Source organism: Zophobas morio, unplaced genomic scaffold (assembly GCF_036711695.1).
Source record: "Zophobas morio isolate AGI-343-1 ecotype UQ-CSIRO unplaced genomic scaffold, CSIRO_AGI_Zmor_V1 ptg000046l, whole genome shotgun sequence".
In the NCBI taxonomy this organism is placed as follows: Eukaryota; Metazoa; Arthropoda; class Insecta; order Coleoptera; family Tenebrionidae; genus Zophobas; species Zophobas morio.
This window is the reverse complement of record NW_026972151.1, coordinates 5,319,434-5,344,499: the sequence shown is the minus strand read 5'-3', so window position 1 is coordinate 5,344,499 and position 25,066 is coordinate 5,319,434. Positions and strand designations below refer to the sequence as shown.

Here is a 25,066-nt window from a genome sequence, read left to right as displayed (position 1 = left end):
CCAGGAATAAGCCTCGTTAATGTTATCAATCTCTAGCGTTGCGAGGACCTGCTTCTATGAAGTAATCAATCTGTAGCGTTGTGAGGGCATACCCCGGTGATGGAGTCAATCTATATCGTTGGAAGGACATGCCTCGATGAAGTAATCAATCTTTAGAGTTGTGAGGGCATAAGCATAATAACGATGATAACCTCCTAAGGGATTAAATTATTTTAACCCCCCGCCCATTCGCAGTATGAATTTTGTTCATTTAACTGCCATAAATGAACTATTAGCAATCTTGTGTGAAGAATTATGAAGTATTATAATATAACACTTACGTATATGCATCCAGAAACCTATTCGTAGTTTATTAAACAAAGAATTATTATCCTGACTAAATGCATTCCATGAAATTTCCTAGTAAATGGTTCATTTAAATAATCCTGATTATTAAATTGTGTTAACACTACCTGACGATTAAGAAAAACTAACTTGATTGGTGAATTTACAAACAACAAAACAAATTTACAGCACGTGTTCCGCGTTGAACGAAAGTCCGCACTTTTTTCCGATTAAAAGGCCGCAAGATTAGCTACACGTGTTGGGGGAGAAGTGTGTCGTCATCGTTACGATTAATTTTCGTTAAACAAAGGCTTCCTCCTTTTTTATCAACTACCAAACCAACTAATTTAAACTAGCTCTTACCACGTGATTACATTTACAAAAACACTTCGCCATGCCGCCCTCTGTCTAACAACCAACCCTCTAACTAAAATCCCCTAGAGCTACTAATTGTCCAACTATCCAGCAAGCGTTACCGTGCACCTGGTTGCCTATGTTTAACGATTTATGATTTGAATTCTTTTTGTCTTTCTCAAATTCAAATTATTCAAATGTGATTTCGCGCCGCTGTTAATTAATTTCAGCTCAAAAATTTTGATTTAAATTCGGTCGCCACAACATACATGAAGAATTTACAATTTCTATACTGTACATGTTTAATATGCTCGTTAATTGACGGCATTTTAATAAGGTAACTGAAAAGTAAGTTAATCAAATTTTAAATTTCAACGTTGTTGGTGGAAACGATCTGTAATAATTTCAAGTTGCATCCACCCAAAATTCGAATTGGATTCGATTCCTCTTGAAAAAAAAAGAGGCTTACAAGTGGATAGTGGATGAGATAAAGACTCATCATAGAAATGCAGTTGAGTTGGAAAATGTTAGCTCCCCAACTTTTGTTGTGGATAATAATGTTGGAGAGGATTTTTTCAAATTTCTTCTAGATAATCACGCTCCGTCAGATGAAAATTTGATAAAAACGCTTTTTGATAATTTTTTAAAGAATAAAAGTAGACAATTAGATCCATTGATTCAAAGTGCTCTAACTGAAGTGAAGCTGACCAACATTTTGAGTATCAATTACTGTTGAATTTAAATTATGAATATAGTCCTCTTGTGTGAAATATTTATTTGTTGTATTTTATCCTATTGTTGTGAATATGTAACAAATGCGTTAATCAATTAAATCAATCACTGCTTTCTCATACTAACACGTTTTTTCTTGATCCTGTGGATGTTAGAAAAAATAATGTACATATACAACAAATATCTAAAATTATCTCTTCATCAAATTTTTCAAAGTGCAAAAAGTAATTGTTCAAGTAATAAAATACTTTTTAAAAGCAATGAGTAATTGAAATGAATTACTTAAAGAAAAAGTAATTTGTAATATTTGTAATGCATTATTTTTTAAAAGTAATTGTTCCAGTCACTGCCCTGTAGCCAAAGAGTAATGAATGAGTGAATTTATTTTATTGATTAAATCAAGAACTGCAAAACCAAATGCATGGAATCTTGAAGACGTTTTAAAGTTATCGTAAGCATGGTAAATTTTTAATCAAAATATATCTGTTTATCCCCCTCCCCTCCTAAAACTGAAAATTTTGCTGAATAAATTCTGTCTTAAGTATACAAAATCATATTTTGTACACTTTTTGGAGCGAGGGAAGCTCTGTCTACGACAATCATTTGACGCTATTTACTTGACATAGCAATCTTAATTATTTCGAAATATTTAATGTTGGACATTTTAATAAAACAAAATTCCTATAATTTTCAACTATGATTAAAGTTAATGAGTAATATCACGTACATTACACGGGACGAACAATCAAAACACCGTCAAGCATAATTAATTAGCTCTCTCCTGCGTCGGGTGCCAAACTAACCTTCCGGATGTTATAATATTGTTTCGTTCCTTTTAATGTAATGTACTATTATTGTCACCGTTGTTATGACCATAGTGGGGATTACGATAAATAAAGAGACAATGTTTTTATTAAACAATTTAGTTCTCATGTATGTAACCACTTCAACTGTAGACAATGAGTTACGCAATATCAGTCTACATTAGCCACCAGTGCAGAAGTACTACTGCACTACGTCCGGCTATATAATTTTTAAGAAATAAATTATATTAAATTGCTCTCTTTTATAATAATGGAAACAAAAACTGTCTGTGAAAGTGATGTTCAAAAGTGGTTAAAAGTTGCTCTCGCAGAAGAAAATCTTGCAACTTTTATAGTAAATATAACTGGAAGCTCTGAAAAAGGTGATGGATATGTGGGAGACGTAATTTTCGTTGTTGTAGTAGGAACTGACAAACAAGGCACAAACAAAGAATACCATCTTGTTTTAAAATGCAGCAAACCTAGTGCTGCTTTAATGAAAAATGCACCTGCTTTTAGAAAAGCATTTGCGAGAGAAGCTTACTTGTATCAACATGTTTTTCCACTTTTCGAACAATTTCAAATTAGCAAAGGCATCGAAAAGCCCTTTGATAGCGTGCCGAAATGTTATGGTGTTTATAGCGATGAATTCAGATATGTTATAGTGTTGGAAAATTTGAAGAAATTAGGGTATGACTTGTGGCCGAAAGCAAAACCACTAACAAGGGAAGTTATAGATATTGTAATAAAAGATTATGCAAAATTCCATGCGACGTCAGTGGCTTTGGAAGAGCAGCAGCCTGAAATATTTCAAAAATTGCTCAACGGCTCTGCTGAAGATTTACTAAAAGGAGTTATTGAAACAGCTAGCTTTGTAAATATGTTCCAAAGTGCTGTGGACGAGGTATATGAGCTGCTAACTGATGATGTTGAGAAGGAAATTTTAGAGCAATGGTTAAAGCTTAAAGACAAAATTTGTTTCATATTCGGTGAAATGACATCAGCTGCCGGTGACTTAAAAGTGATAAATCATGGAGACTCTTGGGTGAACAATTTTTTGTACAAATTTGAAGTAACAGACATTAACAACTAACAAATTTATATTTTAAGTTTAATTTAATTTATTTTATAGAATGAAGAGAAAACATCCGTTTCTAGAGTGGCTATACTCGACTGGCAAATTTCCAAATTCACTTCACCTGTGACCGACCTGTCTTATTTTCTGTTCGCTGGCATATCGGAGGAAAATATTGCTGACATTGACACTATTTTGAAAGATTATTACAGATACTTTTGCGAGTATTTAAAAAGACTAGATAGCAAGTTCGCAGATATGTATACCGTAGAGAATTTTTTTGACTGGTGGAAAAAGTATAGTAAATATGGTTTGGTAATGTGCATTTTGCCGATCAAGTCGTTATATTCGGAGAAGAAAGATCTTCCTGATATGGCTGAAGTTGCCGACCGAGGAATAGATGTTGGGGAATCATTTAAATTTGAAACCAGTGATAAAAATGGCTTCAAAAATAGGTTGAGACCAATTGTTGAATATGCTGTTCAAAATAGTCTAATTTAGTGAAGGTACACTTAAATGGTATTATTATTTGGATATATTAGTTGTTGATAGTTATTGACGTCTTACTTCGCATTCAGAGTAACACGAATATTAATTTATTATTATTATTCAATTTTATCAATAAAAAAGTTAAGAATTTTCCGCTTTCAAAAAATACAGTTTTTTGGCGACAGAAGTTGAGTATCCCCATTTTCCATCAATCTTTTAGCTAAACCGAGAATAGGCTTCGATAATAAATTTATTTTCCTCTAGAGGGCAAATTTTTCTGCATCATTTGTAATTGGAAGAAATAAACATTAAAATTTGATTCAAAGTTTAACAACTAATCGACAGATTAATTAATTTAGCAAAAAATGAAATGCCGCTAGATTGTTACATATCTACACCCATGATACTGAACATTTTTTGTCGTTATCATTGTTAATATAACGATTATGAGTGTTTAAACGCTATCAATACTAAATATTTATTTTAGATTGATTTGACTACAATGAATTAATGAAAATACATATTAATTCACTCAATTTGTTCTGAAATAATGTCCATTTTTATGGTCCAAATGGTCTTATCATTAATTCATGAACCTACAAAATTTAACTTAAAATAGCAAACACAGATTCATAATGAACTACTTGCTTGGACATGTTCCGGTGTAGATAAAGCATAAATCACACCATCGGCAATATCTTCACTGTTTACGGCAGGTTTGTTCTCGTAAAAAGCTTTCCTTTCAGGAGTCAAATCCTTGGCAAAAGTTGTTCTTCTAGTAGCAACGAAACCTGGACTAACATCCTACACAAATCAAACAAATAAAGCACAGTCTACAAAACCCCTTACCGAAATTTTAATTTTAAGCCCCAGATGGTTCAATTCCTGTCTCAACGTCTCCGTCAATGCAGTTACTGCAAATTTAGACGCCGGATAAACGTTAATTCTCGGCACATTTACGACTTGGTGTCCCAAAACGCTGTTAATGTGAATAATGTGTCCATTTATCTTATTTTCTTTCATGATCTTCACGGCTTCTCTTGTAGCGATGCACAGACCGATAACGTTTAAGTCAAAAACTGATTTCCAGTCTTCGGTTTTGCCGTCCATTAAAGTTGTTTGGTTGGATGCTGCAGCGTTGTTGATTAGAATGTGGACGGGTCCTAGATTTTTGCTCGTCCATTCGAAGACCTTTAAAATGTCTCCTTCGCGAGAAAAGTCGCCTTTGATTGGGTGAAGTTTTCCTTTTTTTCCTGTTAGTGTTTTGGATTTTGCTTCGAGGGTTTCGATGTTGCGTGCCACTCCTACTACCTGAAATAGTGTGTGAGGTTAAAAGTTAATAAGGGTGGACAAAATTTACGATGACGCCTTCTTCAACCAGGGCGTCTGTAATGGCTTCACCGATGCCCGCACTAGCACCAGTTACTATGGCTACTTTGCCCTTCCATCTGTCCATAGAAAGAACCATCGTGAATCAATGTGCACTTTAAGAAAGTCTAGTAAAAACTGAACCTACTCGTTGTTGATAAACAAATAAAAAAAGGTATTCTATGATTAAAGAGTACCTAGGCGTTGACTACAGTATCAAGGTTACCACTTTATGACAAGCAACATTTTGCCACTTTTAAGTATTGCACAATTTATAGAAATATACTAATCTAAAAACATTGTTACTACGCAATATATATCTTAAGCAATTTGCACTATCATTTCGAAGAATTGTCATGTTAGTAAATTCTCCACTCCATCATTTTAAGAGATCGAAGTTTATAATCTTGCTTAAAATATTTTGTCCTGATTTCAAAAATCTATATCTATGATGTTGTTAAGTTGCTGAATGGTTTTCAATCGATTTTCATTTTTGTCTCGTTATCGTTTGTTATACACATTTAGGTATCTCTGTTTGTTTTCATGAGATCTATTATTGTCTGATCTACTCCTACAGCCGTTTCAGTATTCCGTGTTTCGATTGCTCTTCTTATTTTTATTATTTTTTTTTGCTAAATGCTCCTACATCGTTTCCGGTTGCTTTAGTAATCCTCTTCTTCTCGCTAGTCATTTCTTGCATTGTTTTTTTCTGTAGCCATCGTCTTCTCTTTTGAAAAGTATCTCACCCACCTCTTTTGTTTTCGCAACTTGCCGAAGCTCATATACTTCAAATTAGCTGTCAAACTATTCGACGACGGCTTAGAGCAACTAATTTGCTAAACCGTATAGGCACCTGCCAGAGGTGCAGCCTTACCGGCAAATCACCTCAGAGCGTGTTTAGAATTTGCATGAAACCACGTTAATTGGATGGAGGCCGACTGGAGAAGAGTATTCTTTACCAATGAGAGTAGATTTTGTCTACACAATTGCGGCAGATGCGCAATTCAACATACGTGAAACGTCGTTATTTGGTGGTGGATCAATTATGATTTGGGGGGGCATTTCACCAACGGCACGTACAGACTTGGTATTACTAAATAACGGTACTATAAATGCTGAAAGATACATCCTGGACGTGCTACAAGATCATGTTGTCCCTTTTGCCCCCTATGTTGGTCCAAATTTTTTACTTATGCAAGATAATGCACGGCCACACACAGCTCGTATAGTGCAAAATTACCTGCAGGAAGTTGGAATCAATACTATGGATTGGCCAGCGCGAAGCCGAGACTTTAACCCTACCGAGCATCTGTGGGACACCATTGGCAGACGTTTAAGAGCAGCCCAATCAACCCAACACTCTGGAGGCACTGGGGTAACGAGTTGTTGAAATATGGGATGGCTTCGACAATGATGTTTTTAGACCGCTGATGCTAAGTATGCGTCGAAGGTGTGAAGCTGTCTTACGCAGTACAGGTGGAAATACCAAATATTAATTGTTAATTATACTAAAACTTAATTTTTTTAACATTTTCGATTTATTTATTTTAAATTTGTTGTACGTACTTGAAGGTTTTCGCTATCATTTATAGATAATTTTACAATCTATATAAGCACAAAATAAAACTCAGTTGATTCCAAAACCTACTTTGTTATTTTGTGGAAAATAAAAAAATATGTTAAGAATTAGCAGACAAAAAGAAAAAACTTACAAAATAAGAGAAATGGAAAAACTTGAACAGATACAGGGTTTTTATCTAATTATTGTGGGGTCGAAGTAGATCATGAAAGCGTACGCCTATCACTTTATGTGGATTTTAGTGAATGTTCAAGGACTCACGACAAGTACCACACGCATCTGTATAACTGGTTGCCTAAATGCTTCATATCTTATTAAAAAATAAAACTAATTCATTACAATAAAAAGAAACATATTTATTGTAGTTAAAGTAAATGTTGAAAATGTCCACCATTTTGTTCAATTTCATGTTGCAACAGGAACTCCTGATTGCTGAGACAATCTTGTCAAAGAAGTTTGAGGATTCTGCTCGAGTCGTCTCAAATCATCAATAACGTCTTCAGATCCTGAAGGTCTTCCAGGAGATTTCTCTTAGTTGACACTGGCAGTTCGAACAAATATGTTCATTCTCCAATGTGAGCCTCTAACGATGTTTCTTGAATTTACAAATCAATGTATTTGGTTAGATATTTTTGCTTACAAGCGGTTACAGAATACACACACTCTCCGTTTACGAATGTCAGATTGCGATAATAAGACGTAACAATAAGGGAGTCTTGTTCAACAGAACTAAACATTTACACTGTATTTTACAGGGAAGCAGGACATACACAAGACAACCAACCCGTCCGGGTCCTCGTATTCGCTTCCTAGTACAAAAACGAAATTTTCGCACGGAAGCACCAAGAGTTTTGAAAACGACTGTTTTTTTGTTTTGAACTTGGATCAACTAGAATGACTATAATTCACTCTTGACAAACGTTGGAGCAATAAAAACAATAACTCTAAATGACAGGTTAATGACGCGTAATTTCAACGAGGCGGGATTTTTGACATCCATGACTAACTACCCCCTTAGAATCATTTATAAAAACCCTGTAGAAGCGTGCGTGCTGTGAGAAAAAGAGACGGGCAAAGGAAGGCAGAAGAAAAGGAAAAAAAACTTCCTGAGGAAGGTTGTGAGATTATTCTTCTAGGGAGTAAAGCCTGTTGAAGAAGGGTATTAAGCTAGTAATAGCTTTATTAAAACCGAAACTGACGAAATAATGAGCGAGCTAAAAAGAGTTATGCAGAATTGGAAAAAATATTTTAGAAAACTCTTAAACGGAGATGACAGTATAATATATATAGAGCCACCTAAAGAATCGAGGATGATAATATAGGTATAGAAGACCCAATGGAGGAAGACATCCAAACCTAAATACAAGGCTGAAGAACAACAGGAATCCGGAAGAAAGTCCAATACGAGCGTAAATGCTAAAAGAAGGTGGGAAAGGAAATCTTAAGTGAATCCGGGTCTGAGAAGAAGAGAAAATGCTATAAGACTGGTCCAAAGTCCAATCCAATAAAAAGGGGACAAATAGAAAAGTGAGAATTGCAGTGTCCGCAAGACTCGACAAAATATTCGCCAAATCGTTAGGGCTGAACGAATATAGGGAGGACATACTAGGAAAGAATACTAAGCCGGATTTCTGAACGGTAGACCAACACTAGACCAAATTTTCGCAATAAAAGGAATATAAATCACTTGTCATTTATACAATATGAAGATATACACCTTGCTTATTGGCTTGAAGCAAGGCTATGACATAATACTTACACAGGGAAAAGATGTTACATGCAATATAAATCAGAATACCAAAAAGCTACTGAGAGTAATAAAGATAACGTTGGAGGTGCTTTGGAAAGATTTCAAATTTGGGAATTTTGCATTAAGAAGAGGTCTTAGACACGGGAACTTTTTCTCTTCCGTCCTTTTTAACCTAATCCTCGAAATAATAGTACGAAGAAGCGGACTAAAGGCCAAAGAAACTATATCTTTGTAATGACCAACAAGTAATAGCATTTGCTGATGACTTCACGTTGCTAGCCAGTGAAGGAGCGACAGAAAATTAGGATAGTCATTGAGGCACATAAGTTTGGACTGGTTATTAACCAACAAAAACCAAGTACATGGGGACGGGAGTGGAGGATATGTCAACTGGAATGCTGAAAGTCAAAGTATTAACGTCACAGAGTGTGCATTTGAAATTGTGAGCTGTTCTGTCTATTTAGGGATGGAAATACACGATAAAGGAGATGAGGAACAGAAAATCAAGGTTAGAGTAGCAAGAGGTAATAAAAATTTGGTGGACTGAAAGCACTCATGTGCTCAAAATATGTGTCTAGGAATTGAGGTGAGATTATATAAAACAGTGATAAGGCCTACTGTAACATATGCGGTAGCAACACGAATTGGAAATGAAGATGATAAGAATCATCATTGGAGGTAAAAAAACGGAGAAAGGTTGGCAAAGAAGAAAAACACACGGAGTTGAAAGAACTGCTCGAGGATACTTGCGTAACGACGTAAGTTAAGACACAAAGGCTTAGGTGGTTTGGGCATGTGTAATGAATGAACACAGAGAGGTTGCCAAAATTAGTCCTGAACAAAAGGCAGATCGCAAGGAAGAGAAAGGGAAGGCCGAGGAAACGATGGATGGAATCAGTACCAGAAGATATGAGAGCAGCAGAAATAAGTGGCAGGAGAAAAGACGAGACAGAAGCATATTCAACAACATATTAAACTAATTGTAAACAAATTTAATTGCAATATTTTTTGGCCTAGGCCCACGTGGTCTGTAGAGTACTTAAATAAATAACTTTCTTTAATATTTTGCATAATTTTTGTGTTTCTTGTCTTTATCTTGAGCCTATTTTTATTTCTTTGTTTTTCCTATGTTTCTACTTAATATTTGTTGTTTTATTTCTTTTTGTCTTCAATTTTCGTTTTGGTTGACTGCGAAGCCCATTCTTTGCATTCTTTATTTCTATATCATTGTAAGTATATCATATTAATTTAGATGTTGTTTTAATGGCTCTCTTAACATTGTTCTACATTTGTTTTGTTTCATTCTCTCGTAGTGTTTCCATATCTCTTATTTCCTCGTATAGATTTGCTTGGTATCTTGGTGTCTATCAATTTGACCATGTCAAATTTTTGTAGATTTTTCTTGTTTTGTGAGCTGTTTGTTTTTAAACTTATCTTTAGTTTGGCTTTGGCAAGTTCCTGGACAGAAGATATGTATGTACCTCTCATTGCTCTGAGTCCTTCAACGAAGTTTCCCATTTTCAGTACATGATCATAGTCTGTCTTCGTTATCATTGACAGTTTCTATGCCATGGACGGCCATAGCTTGTTCATTTCCTGTATTGTCTTTTCCCTTTTTCGCATCCCAGTCTTCCGTTATTATTTCTTGTGGACACAATCTTTCTCGATCAAGTCAATCCAACTCTTCTGTTGGCTCAAACTGCCCAGATCCTTCAATTCCCAAACCTGCAAAACCTGGAACCCTGTTTCCCGCAATCGACATTCACGGAACTGGTGACAGGTCCGCGAACATTAGCTTACGCTTGGGAAGTAAAAAAATCGTAGAAGGTTATTTTGACAGAACTTCCTTTGCCCTTGAAGTAGAGTAGGTAAAACGTATCTAGCTTTTTCGAAAAATTATACACTTTGATTTTGCTAATTTTATTATTTTAATGGGAACTCCTATAAGTTAAAATGAAGATATGCATATAATGTTAAATTAAATGTAAATCAGCGTGCTATACGTATGGTTCGAATAAGTTTTTCCTTTACAAAATTTTGTGATGACGTCATCAACATTTTTTGCAGAGATATGTATATCAATTTGGATAGACGCAATGTAATAGTAATGATAACAGTATTGTATTCCCAAATTTTCAGGGAAAATGGAGTGAGCCGTTCCAGACTTAATCAAATGAACTGGCACATTCACATTCAAACTGGATATCATTTTATCATCAACACGATACTCCTAATATACAGATAAAATTTGACAACAATCGGTCCGGTAGTTTAGAAGATTATGTGTCTAATAAAAAATAGACCCATCCCCGAGGCAAATTCCACGGTAGCGCGGTCCACACATGTGCAGAAACTACGAAATAAATTAAAAATCTATTGTCAGTCTATGCTTAAGTTCTGGGTGCTTGAAGTAAAAAATCAAGGCGCATTTATGAACCAATTCTGTAAATTTCGACAAAACGGATTTGAAACAATATTTTCACTGACAACCATTTTTGCTGAAAAGTGCCATTAGGTACTATCCCAACAAGATTATTGAAACAACACCTAAAGCTCTGACAATTCTTGATCGGTTTTTACTTCTTCTTTCGCTTTGACTCTTTTTAAGAACTCAAGAATAAAGGAATATACTGGCATCCCTTGACTGAATAATATATTATTTATGAATAAATTAGGTAATGCAATCTGAGTTATAAGTAGCTCACTAATTTCCTGAAGAATCTTTATTTTCTTTTATACACATTAACGATTTACTAGCTAAATTAAGCTGAAGAATCATTTTGTATGCAGACGACACAACTATTGTGGTAAAAATAATTATGTATTCACACAGGTTCTGAAATAGTTACATGTAGCGATGCCCCATGTCCCTGAATACAAAAAGGGCTCTTATTAATGAAGGAACCGAAAACAACCAGAAGACTGGAAGACTGCTACGGTAATTACAAAAAGAGGGATATGTTAGAGAACGATTTATGGAACAAGAAATTTAGTAAAATTCGAAAAGTAATAAATTATTATTAATCACATCAGAACTATTCATGAGACAAAATTTTGTACAATTGTACAGTAAAAACTGCTAGAATATTATATATCCACACCCAGGACATTTAAATTCTTTAAACATTTTTATCGTCATCATCATAATCAACGTTATCATTATTTATGTTATGATACTAAGTATTTAAAGCTAATACTAAATATTTATTCTAGGATGACTGCAGTGACTTAATTAATGATAATATATACAAATTCACTCAGGTTATTGCGAAATAATATCCACTTTTATGGTCCCCACGGTATTAACGTTAATTCATGAACCTACAACATTTGACTTAAGATAACCAACAAGACTTATAATGCACAACTTACTTGAACATGCTCAGGTGTAGATAAAGCGTAAATCACACCATCGGCTATATCTTCACTGTTTAAGGCAGGCCTGTTCTCATAGAAAGCTTTCCTTTCATGAGTTAGATCCTTGGCAAAAGTAGTTCTTCTAGTAGCAACTAAACCTGGACTAACACTCTACACAAATCAAACAAATAAAGCACATTCCACAAAACCACTTACCGAAATTTTAATTTTAAGCCCCAGATGGTTCAACTCCTGTCTCAACGTCTCCGTCAACGCAGTAACTGCAAATTTAGACGCCGGATAAACGTTCATTCTCGGCACATTTATGACTTGGTGCCCCAAAGTGCTATTAATGTGAATAATATGTCCATGTATCTTATTTTCTTTCATGATCTTCACGGCTTCTCTTGTAGCGATGCTCAGACCGATAACGTTTAAGTCAAAAACTGATTTCCAGTCTTCGGTTTTACCGTCTGTTAAAGTCGATTGGGTGGCTAGTCCAGCGTTGTTGATGAGAATGTGGACGGGTCCTAGATTTTTGCTCGTCCATTCGAAGACCTTCAGAATGTCTTCTTCTTGAGAAAATTCGGCTTTGATTGGGTGAAGTTTTCCTCTTTTTCCTTATAGTGTTTTGGATTTTGCTTGGAGGGTTTCGATGTTGCGTGCTGTTCCTACTACCTGAAATACTGTGTGAGGTTAAGTGGATAAGGGTGGATAAGTTTACGATGACGCCTTCTTCGACAAGAGCGTCTGCAATGGCTTCACCGATGCCCGCACTAGCACCAGACACTATGGCTACTTTGCCCTTCCATCTATCCATGGAAAGAACCATCGTGGATCGATGTGCGCGTTACGAAAGTCTGGGAACAACTGAACCCACTCGTTATTGATAAACAAATAAAAGTGATTACTGTGTGACTAAAGAGTAGGTGTTGATTGCAGTCTCAAGGTTATCACTTTATGACTAGCAATATTTTGCCAGTAATTAAAACATGGTTTAAGTATTGCACAGCTTATCTGTTGAAATATGATATCCTGAGCATATTGTCACTACGCAAAAAAATGCATTTTGAAATTATTATTATTATTATCAATGAACAATTACATTTGTATTTTCAAGTATTTATCGCTAAGTTAATTTTAAACTGTAAAATACGTTATTATGAAGCGGTATTATGTACCAAAAATGTGGAAAACATAGGGATAGAAGAAAAATAATAAATGTGATTTATTATTAGAATGAAGTATACAGAAACAGTAACAAAAACGTAATATTTCAAATTCCATTAATCTGCGGCAATAGTAAGTTCATGAACCTAAAAAATAAATTCCTTAAAAAGAAGTAATTTATATTTTTGACTTACTTGGACATGTTCTGGGGTAGATAAAGCGTAAGTCACAGCATTAGCCACATCTTCCGCTTTCAAATAGGGCAGAGTTTTATAAAACTCTCTTCTTTGTAGAGTTAGGTTATCATTTAAAGTAGTTAACCCACTTTCCACTAAACCAGGACTGACACTCTAAACCTCAAAAATTATATCAGTATACACAAATAATAAACTACTCTCAACACTCACAGTAATTTTAATCTTCAACCCCAAATGATTCAACTCTTGCCTCAAAGTTTCAGTCAAAGCAGTAGTCGCAAATTTCGAAGCCGCATACACATTCATATCGGGAATAGGCAACACTTTGTGTCCCAAAAGAGCATTAATGTGTACAATATGACCATTGATCTGATTAGCCTTCATAATTTTCACTGCTTCCCTCGTTGCGATGCATAGTCCAATGACAGCCAAATCAAAAGTTTTTTTCCAGTCTTCGGTTTTACCTTCTGTTAAGGTTCCATATATTACGATCCCAGCGTTGTTGATGAGGATGTGCACAGGCCCCAGATTTTGGGTAGTCCATTCGAAAACTTTCAAAATTTCTTCTTCTTTGGATAGGTCGGCTTTAACGGCATGGAGTTTGCCTTTCTTTCCTGAGAGTTGTTTAGCACGCTCTTGTATGAGTTCGACGCGTCGTGCTACCCCTACTACCTAGAAAAATGTGTTAATTGGGGGTGGTTTCAGTGAATGAAATACTTACGATTAAACCCTGTTCTACAAGGGCGTCTGCAATGCCCGCTCCTATTCCAGAACTGGCGCCTGTCACTATGGCTACTTTGCCAACCCATCGCTCCATGGATAAAACCATCGTGTTAACGTTGTTAGTATAGGTTACACAATCGTGTCAAGGCTCGGAATGACATAGATAATTCTACGGGTTTCAGTTTTGTTTGATTAAAAGATTAAATTGTTATTGCTAGTAATGGTACAGTTATTACAACTAATGTTGTAGTTAATTTGAGATTTTTGAGTAACTTATACATTTTGTACGTAACGTCAAAAATTTTCTTCAATTTAAAAAAAAAAAATGTGGTACTGACATCGTTAATACTTACAAAAAAAATTTTTAAATGACATTCATTGTTTATAAACTACATACGTCCTTGAACTAGTGATTACACGCTAATTCTGTGCATAAAATATATCTCATAGATAAGATACATGGGTTATATATGTTATTTTGTGCGATAAAGATCCTTATAAATGACATAGCCCTTTTCTCTAGGGTCGTCGGTGATGAATAGAGAGCGGAAAATATGCAGCAAAATTTTGAGAAATATGATCATATGATATGCACCAAATTTATGCAAATATGCAGTAACTTTCTTAATATATGCAGAGATATGCAGTTGCATATGCCCCAAAAATTAAAAAAAAAGCTTAATAAGCGAACAAAATTTATTTATAAAATTCAAAAACAGGTTTCCCGAGCTTACATTTTATTACAAAAAATACATAAATCACATTGCAAAGTGTTTAATTACATCTCACTAACACATAAATCACGTTTTTAAAGATAATATTCTTGTACTAAAAAATAAATATAAACAGATCAAATTAAAAAATAGTAGTAATCCACTATTTAATTACTATTTTGGTAACAAATTATTTTTTAGATATTTTTCGGAATATTGTAACAAAAAGTTTTTCCGGTGATTCTAAAGTAAATGTATTTGTAAATAGAAAAACTGCGTACTACGTCCACAGCTGTAAAAATACTTACCGGTTTAGGGCAGGCGCGACAAAGTACAGTTCGTTCTTGAAGAATAAGTTCAGGAAAAGGTTTAATCCATAAATTAATTAGAGTTATCTTCGACAAATTGATACACTTGTATCCCTTTAAATGGTTTCAATATAAACTCACGATGAAAAATAATAACTGTATAACGTCCCTTCGATCACCACTAATAAACGTACCATTAATACACTTAACTAACGAACAAAAATATTGGGAATGAAGGGTATTTCCAAAAGTAATTAGGGCGCGAATTTACCTGGAAGGATGGTTTAACACCCAGTGGTGTCTCCAAACTACCATAAAACCCAAACCTTTTCTAGTTATTTGAAGCTCAGGACAATATTTGTAATATGATTCATAAAATTTCGTCTTTCTAGATAAATGCCGATAGAATGACAATATTTTTTTTTAATTACCACAAAAATTGATAAAAATGCAAAATATGCACCCGTTCCGTGAAATATGCAGCAGAAGGCAAATATATGCAAATATGCAATTTTTTTATAGCTGTATTCATTTTTAATTAGCATGATTCGTTCACATATTAAACATCAAGACTTATATGCAAAAAATAACGGATATGCAAATTTCATAAAATCCGCTCTCTAGTGATGAAATTTTCAGTTTTAAGGAGATACAATAAAAAATGATACACTGATAAAGTTGTATTTACATAAATTATGAAATACAATAAAACAAGAAAATAATTCAAGCTCGTTCACCCACAGGTTTAATAGTAAGTTCATGAATCTAAAAAAAATGACAAAAACTATAAACTTACAAACTTTCTTTATTTTACCTGAACATGCTCTGGAGTAGATAAGGCATAAATAACCCCATCAGCGATATCCTCACCCTTCAAAATAGGCATGGTTTGTAACAAACGTGCCCTTTCTGGTCTAGTCTTATCCAAAGTTGTCAGTTCACTCTCAACCAAACCAGGACTAAGACTCTACAGCAAATAAATAAATAAACAAAAAGAACAATGAAAAAACTCACAGTAATTTTAATTTTGAGCCCCAGATTCGTGAACTCAAACCTCAAGGTTTCAGTGAGGGCCGTAACAGCGTGTTTGGAAGCTGGATACACGTTAGTATTTGGCGAATTGAATACTTTGTGGCCCATGACGCTATTGATGTGGAAAATGTGCCCATTGATGTTATTTTCTCGCATAATTCTTACGGCTTCTCTTGTAGCAATGCACAAACCCAAAATATTGAGGTCAAGAACTGATTTCCACTCTTCGGTTTTACCGTCTACGAGAGTACTGTTGAGGGATCTTCCAGCATTGTTGATGAGGACGTGAATGGGTCCTAGATTTTTGCTGGTCCATTCAAAAACTTTCAGAATGTCTTCTTCTTTGGTAAAGTCGGCTTTGAAGGCACAGAGTTTGCCCTTTTTTCCTGAAAGTTGTTTCGCGTGTTCTTCGATTTGTTCGGACCGACGGGCAGTACCCACAACCTGAAAATGGGGATTGTGAAGATTTTCTAGGAGAGGTGTACTTACTATTAGTCCATGTTCGACAAGAGCTTCTGCTATGGAAGCACCTATTCCAGCACTGGCACCAGTTACTATGGCTATTTTGCCTGCCCATCTGTCCATTGAGAGTACCATGATGATTGTGTCGCTCAAAACGTGTAGTGCAGAAAACTGTGTTTTGCAGAGATGGCATGACAATATTTATAGATTACTTATAATTAAATTCAAAATAGAAATACTTAGTCAGGTGTATTAATGATGATGGGACAATTTTATTTATAGTTTAAATACATACCTATTTAGATAAAATTTTTAGCACAGTGTAATCGTGTTATCACAGACAGCATTTTTGTGCTTGTAATTATGATTAAATGTATTTTGTAATAGAAAATCTCTATTATCAGATAAGTTGATAAACTGCTAAAATTATGTCTTGGGGTTTAATGAGACAGCAGTTTTTAAAAATAGCATTTAAAATGCTTATATCAAAACGCGAAAATTCTTGCAACTCGTATTACAACAATTTACAGTAGCCAGTACCCTAACGGGATTCTTTTTTTGAAACATTTTATATTCTCAGATTATGACAAGAAATGTTTGAATAATATCGAAAGGTTGTCCGGATTCAAATTTTTATTATTATTCAATTCAAATGAAGTGGCCTCTAACGACTTGTATAGTTTTAATGGAGTTATATATTTACGATAACGACAGTAATTTAGAAACCAGTACATCTAATAAATCTGTTAGATATCCTTAAACTACATATTTAAGTTACAGCTACCATATCTCTAAATTACCAACCATTTTTGATAACATTAAAGATAACAACAAAGTATTTATTCATCATTATCAACTAAAATAAAAAACAACACCGAACCACAAACCGCAGAAAATGGTTATCTCTATGGATAGATGGTCAGGCAAAGTTGCCATCATCACCGGCGCTAGTTCTGGAATTGGTGCTGCCACAGCAGAAGCTCTTGTGGAAAGCGGTTTAACTGTAAATTTTGCTTAATTTTTTCTTATAATAATAACTTATCATGAGTTTTTGCTAGGTCGTAGGTTTAGCTCGTCGTTCACAGCTCGTAGACGAACAAGCGAAGAAGCTCTCCAACAAAAAAGGAAAACTCCACGCTTTCAAATGTGATGTTTGTAAAGAAGAAGATATTTTAAGAGCCTTCGACTGGATAACCCAAAATTTGGGACCGGTTCACATTCTCATCAACAATGCCGGGAATGGATCAGGGGACAAATACCTAACTGAAGGAACAACAGAAGATTGGAAGACAATTTTCGACGTGAATGTTTTGGGACTCTGCATTGCCACAAGAGAAGCAGTGAAAATCATGAAAGAAAACAAAATCAATGGACACATTGTACATATTAACAGCATTGCAGGTCACAAAGTGATAAATGTCAACGCCATGAGTGTGTACCCTGCATCGAAATTTGCTGTAACAGCTTTGACGGAAACACTACGACAAGAACTGAACCATCTTGGGCTCAAAATCAAGGTTACTGTAAGGTTTATTCACACTTGCTGAATGTTTTGCCAGTTTCACTTATTTTGTAGAGTATTAGTCCTGGTTTTGTCGAAACTGAGATGACAGTCCTTAATAAGAATATGACACCAGAACGGGAAGAGTTATTTAGAGCTATACCTTTTTTGAAGAGTGAAGACATTGCTGATGGCGTTGTTTATGTGTTATCAACACCAGAGCACGTTCAGGCATGTTAGTTGTGAGCAATTTTTGAATTTTTTACTACATTTGTCGTTGTAGGTTCATGAACTCACCATCAAACCAGTCGGCGAATTATATTAAAATTTTAGTTTGTGTTTGCTGTATAACAAATTCTTGTTAAATGTATGTAGGTTGCAATAAAGTGAAACAAAAAAGACACTATCCATCCAAGGCTGCAAAATTTATATATTTTTTTGTGGAATGACAATTTTTGATAAGAATATCATAGCTAAACTTGACAGAAGTTTTTGAATTTTGTGTTAAATTCGCCATTGTAAATTCACAAACTCATCATTAATTCAGAGGGTGAACAAATTCAAAATGTTGGTGTTTGTTTCAGTGTAAAAAGTTCGTATAATATATATTAAGCATTATAGACGCTTTAAAACAATATTTTCCTACAATTTTTAATCCCTTTAAATTTAGTTATAATTATCAGTTAAGGTTATATCCTTGTGTAACTAAAGAAGGTAACAACTGTGTAAGCAGATCCTAAATGATACTGTATCAGTGGTAGATAGAATACGCTGGAAGGGAACGTTCAAAATTTCATTGTGGCGTCTGTTAAACCATGTGAAGTTTGCTCATTCGTCCCAACAATTACAACTGCTCTTAGAATTGAACATTATAGTATATTGGTCACTAAGCCTAAGGGTTGCAGCACAAAAAAAAACTCTTACTTCTTATCATGCCGATGCCTGCCTTGTCGATATTCGCAGCGCCCTGTAAATTTAAAAATTCGCGGCGTGCTAACACGCCAAACATTTAAAACTCGTATTTCACAACAAATATATATACATGAAGGTCCTTGGGAGGCCTGCGCCACCGCAGCCTTTGCCTCTGTTTGGCCTTAAGGCGTGCCCCGAAGGGCGAACCCTCCATCAAGAAACTTTTCACTACCCCCTCGAGTCCTATACCAAATGCGGGTCGATATCGGGGTTCGGCATACTCCGATGGAGCTTGCCGCCCACCCCGAGGTACCAGGCTTTGTTGGTTCAAGCTGGCACCGCGAACAGATAGGTACTGGTAAGGCCTCTCTATTGCCCCGTTATCTTGCTTGTTATGGATCGTCGAGGCCACCATCCAGGCCGGTCGGACGTCCGTTGCTAGCTACCCAGTTCATAGCTTCGGAGCTGGGGTTGCCTGACTGGATTGAGTATGAAACTTTTGAAGTACCTAAGTGAAAAAATCAAGTCAACTCGGAGGTAGCCGCCACACTCCCCAACTGCTGAACTGATTCACCCTAGACAACTTAGTACCCGCAGAGTCCTTTACTCGAAAGTATCGCCTGGAACGCAAGCGTTCCGTTACGGGTCGGACTTTTTCACGTTTTCAAGTACCAGATTCCGGTTGGAGCAGTTTCCCTGAGGGGAATATGCAATGTTCTGCAAAGGCCCCCTGAGCTCGACGGGTACTATTGAACCTGGCTAGTGCTGCTTTCGAAACTCAGTAAGCTTCGCGTCCGTAACCTGCCGAGATAGCTGACTTAGTTGACCGAATATCCAAGGTGCCGCATCTAAGTCTGGACCTAGGGAATTAACATGGCAAATTGATTTTTATTTTATAATATCTCCCCAGATCATTTTAAAGCTATTATTGAGTGATACCTTTGTGGAGGTCGAAGAGGGCTATGGGCCAGTATTTTTTTCAAATCGTTGTATCGCGCTCATTCACTGTAAAAAGGTTTTAAAAATCGTATTTTGAAGTTCGTGCCTGATCCGATTTGTCGCGAAATGTTCCGTCGCACTGTCGAAGTTTGGCGATCCCGTCTTTGGATTAAGCATGCAAAATCCAAATGTCAAAGTGAAATTAGAAATTATTCTCAGAAATTGTAGGACAAATCAATACTTTTACAGATTCGTACAATATTTCATTACTTCATTCATCAACAATTGTTAAGTTTTGTTATTTGTTGCTATCTATATGGTATATTAAAATGTTCTCGTTAAAAGCGCCAGCTGCTTTGATGGTAAATCTTATCATCACACAATAAGAATAGCGAACCCTCTTTTTTCATCTAATCGCAGTAGAACATGGCATTTTAATGAGATTTTAGTAATAAAGACTGAACCAGCACACGCATCATAACCTAATAAAATATTTTGTGCAGTTTGTGCATTTATTCCGTTTTAATTGAACTACAATAATCGTTATCTATACTTATATAATAAAGCTGAAGCTTTTGTTTATTTGAACACGCATATCTCAGAAACTACTGGTTCAAATTCAAAAAATCTTTTTGTGTTGGATAGTCCATGTATCATATCTACATATAGGCTATATAACATCACGCTACAATAATGAGGAGCGAAGTAGCAATGAAAAATTCGGAAAAACGGGAAAATTATTCCTCCTTTGACAGCTTCCGTTGCTTACGCTGCTTAAACGGTTAAAGTTACGTGAAAATCATGTATGACGAAATTGTCCCCCCCTAATATTGGATAAAATGATTCAATTTGAGTCGTTCAGTGATTACTGAGGCAGCGCGGGCTCCCAGGACATGTCACAATACTGCCGATGGGGTTTTGAGGAAGACCAGCTGCTGAAAGTCTTTTTGGATACGACCTGGGTGTAGTTCGAGATGGCTCGTTTGACTATAGAAAAATAACTTCCGTTTGACGGGGTCGCGCACTATGACGAATGAATGGATCAATTTGTGCATTTATTCCGTTTAATTTGTCCTAACAAAATCATCACATTGGATAGAATAATTCAGTTTGAGTTGTTCGTTTATTTCTGGGAATCATTTCTAATTTCAGTTTGACACGCGATCGCCGAACTTCGAAAGTGCGACGGAACATTTCGCGAGAAATCGGATTGGGCGCAAATTTCAAAATACGATTTTTAAAACCTTTTTGCGGTGAATGAACGCGATGCAACGATTTGAAAAAAATATTTTCCGATAGCCCTCTTCGACCTCCACAAAGTCATCACTCAATAATAGCTTTAAAGTGATCTAGGGAGATATTATAAAATAAAATCCCATTTGCTATGTTAATTGCCTATGTCCAGACTTGGATGTGGCAGCCTGTATAAGCTTTCACCTCCAGTTTGAACCGTTACCCCCAGCTTTCCCTGAAAACTACTAACGCTCTTTCGCCTTCCATATGGGTAAGGCTACTGACAACCTTCCGAGCCTAGAGCCCATGCAGTTCGAAAGGCCGGACTAAGATTCGTTGTGGGCCCGGTAATTAGTCGTGGGAGCTCGAGCTGCTCCACACTCGGCCCGTGCCTGGTCAAGAGGCTCTTCCTGGGCTCGTGGGTACGAAGGCGGGGCTGACGGTGAAGTTAGCCCAGGGTGTTTCCTTTTCGCCGTTAGTCACACTCCTGGCGGGTCTGGATGCGAACATCCCCGCCCGCGCATGCCGTTGGCTTCCTCAGTTCCTTAGGTGCCCCAGAGCCTGTCACCAGCCTGGACCGATTGGCAAGGTACCCGGTACCATATTTTCAACTCGGTTAAGCGAGAGTGAAGGCTATGCTGGGTCTTCGTCTGACCTCCCGTTAGTTTTAAACAGCCTATACTACGCGAAGATGTAAGTTGACATTAAGCAAAAGAGACTGTGTGTTCGCTTCTTTGCTTCATAAATTATGTCGTTCTGGTAACTGTACCATAGGATCATACTGCCCTTCTCACGTCCTCCTTACGGAGGTAAGGCTTACCAGCCCCAGTTTCCTAGTGCCGAAGAAGCCAAACCAAATATATATACAGTGAATCTTTTCTAAAAGTAGCCATAGGAATTCCCATTATAAATTTTTTCCCCATGTTAACTTACGTTTGAGTAAAGATTCAGAGTTGAAATTGTTACTGGATGTAATTCATCCTTTCTTTTCTAAAAACTGAAATGAAGGTATTTTAATGATTAAATTAAAATTATCCTGTCAAAAATGACAAGACAATATGACGCATAGAATGATATATGATGAGTCAAAACCCTCTATGAAGTACTCCAAAATTTTTTTATGAAAATAATTTGTATTTTTTAAAATACAAGTTAACAATGTACTTCAAAGAGTGGTAGTGGAAATTAAAGTAGAACCCTAAGGCCATTTTCACCGCAAAAATCATCTCCGGTCAACAAAACTTAATAAGAGCTCTAAAATTTTTCATGGAATTCCCTATGGACACTTTTAAAAAAGATCCACTCTATATATTTTTTCAAGAGATAATAGATGTGGTGAACAAAAGAATGGATTTTGTCGACATAATATCTTGACGAGTTGTAATTTCTAACCAAGAGTCCTTGAAGAGACAATCAGTAGAACCTGTAATATAGATCGATGTTTAAAGGTACATATAACAATAAAAGACATCATGTAGTAAAGGAAAACACAAAAATACTAAATACCAAATTAACATTGACATCATAAGATACAAAAAAGATATCTTGGTGATAATTTGCTTATGGTGCTGGGGCTTTACGACTCATTGTTAAAAAGTTTGAGGTATTAACATTTTATCTATTTTTTAATGCATGAAATCCTTGAGTTTTGTTATTTGTTACTATGCGATGTATTTTGCACCTATTTTTAATTATTATTTAACACCTTACTGCAAATTGTGCAATAATTTTACCATATCTCCCAATGATCAACAAACTTTGATAACATTTAACATGATAACAAACATTCAATCGTTCTCAACTCATATAAAAGCAGCATCTACTCCGCTATTACACAGAAGTACAGATCACAGAAAATGGTTATATCTATGGACAGATGGTCTGGCAAAGTTGCCATCATCACCGGCGCTAGTTCTGGAATTGGTGCTGCCACAGCAGAAGCCCTTGTGGAAAGCGGTTTAATTGTAGTTTTTCTTACATTTTCCTTATTATGTTGTTCTGTTATATTTTTTTGCTAGGTTGTAGGTTTAGCTCGTCGTTCAGAGCTTGTAGAAGAACACGCAAAAAAGCTCTCCGGCAAGAAAGGAAAACTCCATGCTTTCAAATGTGACCTTAGAAATGAGGAAGATATTCTAAAAGCTTTCGACTGGACTACCAAAAATCTAGGACCGGTTCATATTCTTATCAACAATGCTGGGGTTGGCTCTGCGGGCAGATACCTGAGTGACGGAAAAACAGAAGATTGGAAGACAATTTTCGATGTGAACGTTTTGGCACTGTGCATTGCCACAAGAGAAGCCGTGAAAATCATGAAAGAGAACAAAATCAACGGACATATTGTTCACATTAATAGTCTGGCGGGTCACAAAGTGGTCAGTTTTCCTGGCCTAAGTGTTTATCCTGGGTCGAAATTTGCCGTAACAGCTCTTACGGAAACATTACGACAAGAATTTAATCATCTTGGGCTCAAAATCAAGGTGACTGTAAGTTTTACTCATGGTGTTGCTGAATTTTTTGCTAGTTTTACGTGCTTTGTAGAGTGTTAGCCCTGGTTTTGTTGAAACTGAGATGACAGTTTTTAATAAGAATATCACACCAGAGCGCGCTGCATTGCTTAAAACTGTACCCTTTGTGAAGGCTGAAGATATTGCCGATGGAATCGTTTATGCGCTATCGACGCCAGAGCACGTTCAGGTAAATCAGTTGCAAGAGGTATTTGAATTTTTTACTACATTTATAATTCTAGGTTCACGAACTTACGATCAAACCACTGGGAGAACGAGATTAAAATTTTAGTTTTTGTTTGCTGTACTTACAATCAATTCTTGTAAAATCTATGTGAAAATGTGATCGACAATAAAAATAATGTGAAATAGAAATGACACTTTTACGAGTATATATGGAAGTAGTAGGAACGTAATTTTGCATTTGGGTTAAACTTTGTAAGCTATCTGTCGCAGTTACATGTTCGTTGGCATACGCCAGGGATATTTTATGCAGTTTATTGTCTCCTTGGACGTTGGTTATCATTATTAAACTAGGTCATGCATGTTTTAAAATACTCGGGTAATTGGAGTGCAACCACTTTTTGTGTTTTATCGCAATTAGCTTATCAGTACAATGCATATTCAGTTCGGCGCATATGAACATATTTTTGTAGTTTTTGATAAATGTGGATATAAAAACACAGTTATGGAAATCTGCAGGTCAAGTTGAAATTATTATAGCTTTCTCTAACCACAGAGTCGTTGGTCATGGATTTATGAATTTATGACAGTCAGTTCATATGTACAGATTATGGTGAAACAATGATAATGAAAGTCATATGATACATGATCAAAGAAATCGTTACCATATACTGCAGCTTCTGGCGTGCCACAAAGATTCACTCTAAGTACCTTCCAACTTTGCTGAGTATTCGGTTGTAACAAATTATTTTGGGCGTAGTCGACTGTTCCAGTCTGGTATTTGTTTATGTTCCATATTCGAAACGTGTTTTACACATTATTGTCTCATCAGACTTATGTTATCAGCCTTGGTTATCTTAACAAATTAACACGACCTATCCTAATAAGCTCAGAGGTCAGGGGCTCCTTTATGTGTCTTATCGGAATCATTTTGGAGGATATTAAAATTTTATTATAACAGTCCAAGACTTATGGGTGTTGTTAATAGGTCTGCACTTGTAATTTCATCGCCGTTAACCGATTTCGCCATAGGTGACGTTAAGAATTTATTTCACAATTACAGCTTTGTTGTCACATGGTAAAAATTTGTGATCACTTTTGATTGCGGATGTTATGGGGTCCCGATTTGAAAAATTAAATTTCGCGCTGAAAAAACAACGCCGCGGAACCGCTTTTGAAACATAAAAGATAAATCGTTCAGCATCGTAGACAACCATGCATTTGTGGAGAAATGTCACGCTCGATGTGGTAGTGGTAAGGGATTTGAATGCAGGGCATAGCAGACAGTTTTCAAAAGGGCCTCTTGTTGTTTTGTGCTGTTAGTGTAAATGTTCTTTGCCGTTTTATTTTATTCTCGT

At 35.9% G+C, this 25,066-nt stretch overlaps 6 protein-coding genes and 1 pseudogene across 6 annotated transcripts; 3 read left to right on the top strand and 4 right to left on the bottom strand.

Annotated features, from left to right (window-relative positions):
- The first annotated feature begins 2,355 nt into the window (after positions 1-2,355).
- On the top strand, positions 2,356-4,620 carry LOC135142329 (uncharacterized). The gene is made up of 2 exons (XM_064074016.1): positions 2,356-3,285; positions 3,346-4,620. The coding sequence occupies exons 1-2, from the start codon at positions 2,485-2,487 to the stop codon at positions 3,787-3,789; spliced, it is 1,245 nt and encodes a 414-aa protein (XP_063930086.1). The 5' UTR covers positions 2,356-2,484; the 3' UTR covers positions 3,790-4,620.
- LOC135142330 (farnesol dehydrogenase-like) lies at positions 4,242-5,337 on the bottom strand. Its single transcript, XM_064074017.1, has 4 exons — positions 5,138-5,337; positions 4,627-5,088; positions 4,426-4,581; positions 4,242-4,373 (listed from the first exon to the last, which is right to left on the bottom strand). The coding sequence occupies exons 1-4, from the start codon at positions 5,243-5,245 to the stop codon at positions 4,338-4,340; spliced, it is 762 nt and encodes a 253-aa protein (XP_063930087.1). The 5' UTR covers positions 5,246-5,337; the 3' UTR covers positions 4,242-4,337.
- Positions 5,338-11,276: 5,939 nt separating this feature from the next.
- On the bottom strand, positions 11,277-12,777 carry LOC135142027 (farnesol dehydrogenase-like; annotated as a pseudogene).
- A 267-nt stretch (positions 12,778-13,044) lies between these two features.
- Positions 13,045-14,096, bottom strand: LOC135142215 (farnesol dehydrogenase-like). The gene is made up of 4 exons (XM_064073885.1): positions 13,920-14,096; positions 13,409-13,870; positions 13,196-13,351; positions 13,045-13,147 (listed from the first exon to the last, which is right to left on the bottom strand). The coding sequence occupies exons 1-4, from the start codon at positions 14,025-14,027 to the stop codon at positions 13,118-13,120; spliced, it is 756 nt and encodes a 251-aa protein (XP_063929955.1). The 5' UTR covers positions 14,028-14,096; the 3' UTR covers positions 13,045-13,117.
- A 1,543-nt stretch (positions 14,097-15,639) lies between these two features.
- Positions 15,640-16,782, bottom strand: LOC135142277 (farnesol dehydrogenase-like). Its single transcript, XM_064073962.1, has 5 exons — positions 16,732-16,782; positions 16,464-16,607; positions 15,957-16,418; positions 15,757-15,909; positions 15,640-15,707 (listed from the first exon to the last, which is right to left on the bottom strand). The coding sequence occupies exons 2-5, from the start codon at positions 16,569-16,571 to the stop codon at positions 15,666-15,668; spliced, it is 765 nt and encodes a 254-aa protein (XP_063930032.1). The 5' UTR covers positions 16,572-16,607; positions 16,732-16,782; the 3' UTR covers positions 15,640-15,665.
- A 531-nt stretch (positions 16,783-17,313) lies between these two features.
- On the top strand, positions 17,314-18,287 carry LOC135142096 (farnesol dehydrogenase-like). The gene is made up of 4 exons (XM_064073758.1): positions 17,314-17,439; positions 17,495-17,959; positions 18,013-18,168; positions 18,221-18,287. The coding sequence occupies exons 1-4, from the start codon at positions 17,332-17,334 to the stop codon at positions 18,260-18,262; spliced, it is 771 nt and encodes a 256-aa protein (XP_063929828.1). The 5' UTR covers positions 17,314-17,331; the 3' UTR covers positions 18,263-18,287.
- Positions 18,288-22,759: 4,472 nt separating this feature from the next.
- On the top strand, positions 22,760-23,900 carry LOC135142095 (farnesol dehydrogenase-like). The gene is made up of 4 exons (XM_064073757.1): positions 22,760-22,985; positions 23,040-23,504; positions 23,560-23,715; positions 23,768-23,900. The coding sequence occupies exons 1-4, from the start codon at positions 22,878-22,880 to the stop codon at positions 23,807-23,809; spliced, it is 771 nt and encodes a 256-aa protein (XP_063929827.1). The 5' UTR covers positions 22,760-22,877; the 3' UTR covers positions 23,810-23,900.
- The last annotated feature ends 1,166 nt before the right edge of the window (positions 23,901-25,066 follow it).